This window comes from Hyalella azteca, unplaced genomic scaffold, assembly GCF_000764305.2.
Source record: "Hyalella azteca isolate HAZT.00-mixed unplaced genomic scaffold, Hazt_2.0.2 contig9938, whole genome shotgun sequence".
In the NCBI taxonomy this organism is placed as follows: Eukaryota; Metazoa; Arthropoda; class Malacostraca; order Amphipoda; family Hyalellidae; genus Hyalella; species Hyalella azteca.
Genome location: NW_025939994.1, coordinates 139,641 through 142,750, shown reverse-complemented (window position 1 = coordinate 142,750; position 3,110 = coordinate 139,641). Strand labels below are relative to the sequence as shown.

Genomic DNA, 3,110 nt, shown 5'->3' with positions numbered 1-3,110 from the left:
AGGTTAGGTTAGGTTAGGTTAGGGAAGAATAAACAAAGTTAAGTAAGTTTGGGTAATGCTGCGCAGGGTTTTGAATTATGGGTAATGTAAGGTTGGGCTCGAGATAATTACATTATTTTGAGTACGGAAAGTTTATTATGAGTATGGATGGAGTAGAGCCGTACAGGTTAGGTAAGGTTGGATAAGGTAAGGTATAAATAATTATGGTTACATAGATTATGGTAGATGGGGAAAAGCTAGACAAGTTTAGGCAAAATCAACAATGTGAAATACAGAGAGAGTAGGCAAGGTTTTAAAATATATGGAAGTGGTCAATTCTTTTGATGTTTTCGGAATTGCGTTTGAGTTTAAATACGATATTGGCAGAGTGAGCTGATGATTGCTTGAGTGCTGTCTAATGTTGCAATTGATTAGATATGAATTGTGACTGTGAGTATTGGAATTCTTTACAGGAGTTGTTTTGGTGGAAGTGTGCTATTTTAATGATGGCTTTTTGAAATTGATTGTTTTTAGAAGTGATAAGATATAGAACTGTGAGTATATATTGTATATGCCTTAATGATGGAGTTGTTTGTGGTGAGTGAATTGGTTATGATGTGAAAAGAGTGCGCTGGTGATTGAATTGACTAGGTGTGTTATTGATGTGATTTATATTATTATATTGAGCTGTTTGTATGCAGGTAATGTTGAAATTATATGTGTGAAAAGGGACTGTTGCGGCATGATTGTCCCTGATGTGCTGGTTGCACCTACTAATGAGTTTCGAAGCTTGTACAACCATAATTAATTTTTTTAATAAATTGGAAATATTATCTTTTTACAATATTCAATAAAGTATAAATATAAGTGTAGAGTGAAAAGTTTTTCAATTAGAGGTCCAATATTGCATGAGTGAATTACAAGTTTGAGGACACTTGATGGTAAATCTTTATATGGAGGAAGTTCCCGAGCAGTTGTAAACCGTCTGTTATATTTAAATATGAGTGAGGCCAACCTTTTACGCCAATCACAGCTTACTGACATACTCTATTATAAAAGTTAATTTTATAAATAACTATCTAAGAACCAAAATATTTACTCTGTTGAGACTACTTGCAATCAGTTGAGATAATTAATTCTTTATTTTTTCCTAACCCGGTTATCAAATATTTCAGCGCGAGCATTCAAATATTTCATTGCGTGCACATTATATGCATGGACGTAAGTTTTTCAACCCCATCTACAAATCCACTTCAATTGAGCAGATGGAACCAGGGACCGTAGATCCAGGCTTCCCGGACTCTCACATGACCACAACGACTACAAGAGTCACACCAACTCTACGGTTCGACCCTTCGTACATACGTACCATCCCGGGTATCATCAAAATTGTAGCAATGGTAAGTTAAAATCAGCATACTGTCCTGTGTCGTATAGTTGCCTCAAATCGCTTGTTTCTCAAGTTATTTTTCTCACTCAGAGTTACTAATGCACGATGTGCCTACTGCCTATTTTCAAATGTTTTCGAAATCGGTTCTGTGCCGCTTATAACTTCTTTTAATGAATATTATTGATAAATTTGTTCATGCAGGTACTGAATCTTATCGGATACATCAGCATCTCTGCGTCGGTGAACTCCAACCACAGTCGAGCAGAATGGTTCGCATTCGTGTCAATGACTGGGTTTTGGCTCACAGGACTGCTCCTAGTTTTCTATGTTATGCACGTAATCGAAAAATTCTACATGGTACCATGGCTTAAAATAGTAAGTGAGACAGAGACTTAACAGTGCTTACAGTGCGTTAACAGTGCGTTTACAGTGCTTACGATAGCGTTTTCAGTTCTTAAAGAAAGGCAAAATTCATCTTAAAATTCAACCATGATCTTAAACTATCGCGAAGTATTTTTCGGCGTGATTTTTTCTGCACTGTTTTTGTTTCTATAGATTGCAGACATAATATTTCCTGTCCTCTGACATCGTATTAGTTGTTGAGGAGATTCAAAAACTTAACATGATTATTATCTACCCAATCTACATACATTTGCAAATTTTCCGTAATTTGTTGAATCTCTACCCTATATGAATTATTAAACAAAATTTTTTACAGGAGCTTGGTTACGTGGCTTTGTGGACTTTCTTCTACTTTACTGCATCGCTGACAGTCGCCCTTTGGGGAGGATATTTTGAAGCCTATGCTGTTGCCGCCTTTTTCGGCTTCGCCGCCATGTTGGTCTACGGAGCGGACACCTTCTTCAAGTTCCGGGCCTGGAAGTCCGGCGAAATAGCGCAAGGGGAACAAACTATTCACATGGGACCACCAGAGCTCCAATCTCCCGGTGCTTACTAAATAAGATAAACTCACCATAAAGGATGATAAACCTAAACATTTTTCTAACCTCAGCTGTTAAAAGAAAAATATTTCAGGTCTGATAGAAGTGTTTGCGTTTAAATGATCGCCGATGTAAGTAGTAGGGTGACAACAGGCCTTAGGAAGCATCAAAAACTGTAGCGGGAAAGTTTTTTTCGAAAAAATGTAAAGCTTCTGGGTGTAATTTTTGCTCGCTAGAACGTGTCGGACAAAAACGCGGCCTCTCTCACGGCCAGTCTCGCGGCCGTGATTCCAAATTCAGTGAGCGTGGAATATCTCGCAAAATACTGAACGTAGCTCGATGAAACTTGGTACACATAATCATTAGAGCCTAACGGTGATGTTTAGCTCGTGACAATTTTTCAAATATACGAAGTTTCGTTCGAATTTGTTTAGTATTTTAGAAGAAATCGTACGCTCACTGTGAATTTCAACACATATCGCTGTTAAAATCACGAATGAGACAAAAGTGAAAAATACTCGCGAACGAATGCAAAAGTGAAAAAAATATCATGAGCTAAACATCACCGTCGGGTATTGAGAAATTTATATTCAAAATTTAATTCAAATCTGTACAGTACTTTAGAAGAAATGTCACGCTCACTGCAATTTTCACCACGTATATTCATATAACTCAGGAATGAAGGCGAAATTCGAAAAATTGTCACGAGCTAAACATCACCGTTAGGCTCTAGTGATAATGTGTACCAAGTTTCATCGAGCTACGTTCAGTATTTCGCGAGATATTCCACGCTCACTGAA

General features: G+C 37.4%; 1 protein-coding gene across 1 annotated transcript in view; it reads left to right on the top strand.

Annotated features, from left to right (window-relative positions):
• LOC108676593 (CKLF-like MARVEL transmembrane domain-containing protein 4) overlaps positions 1–2,541 on the top strand; it is a 9,758-nt gene extending 7,217 nt beyond the window's left edge. Inside the window, exons 2-4 of the mRNA XM_018164693.2 lie at positions 1,245–1,379; positions 1,571–1,744; positions 2,088–2,541. Coding sequence (XP_018020182.1) covers positions 1,245–1,379; positions 1,571–1,744; positions 2,088–2,327 — 549 coding nt within the window. The 3' untranslated portion in view covers positions 2,328–2,541. The remainder of the gene's footprint in view (positions 1–1,244; positions 1,380–1,570; positions 1,745–2,087) is intronic.
• The last annotated feature ends 569 nt before the right edge of the window (positions 2,542–3,110 follow it).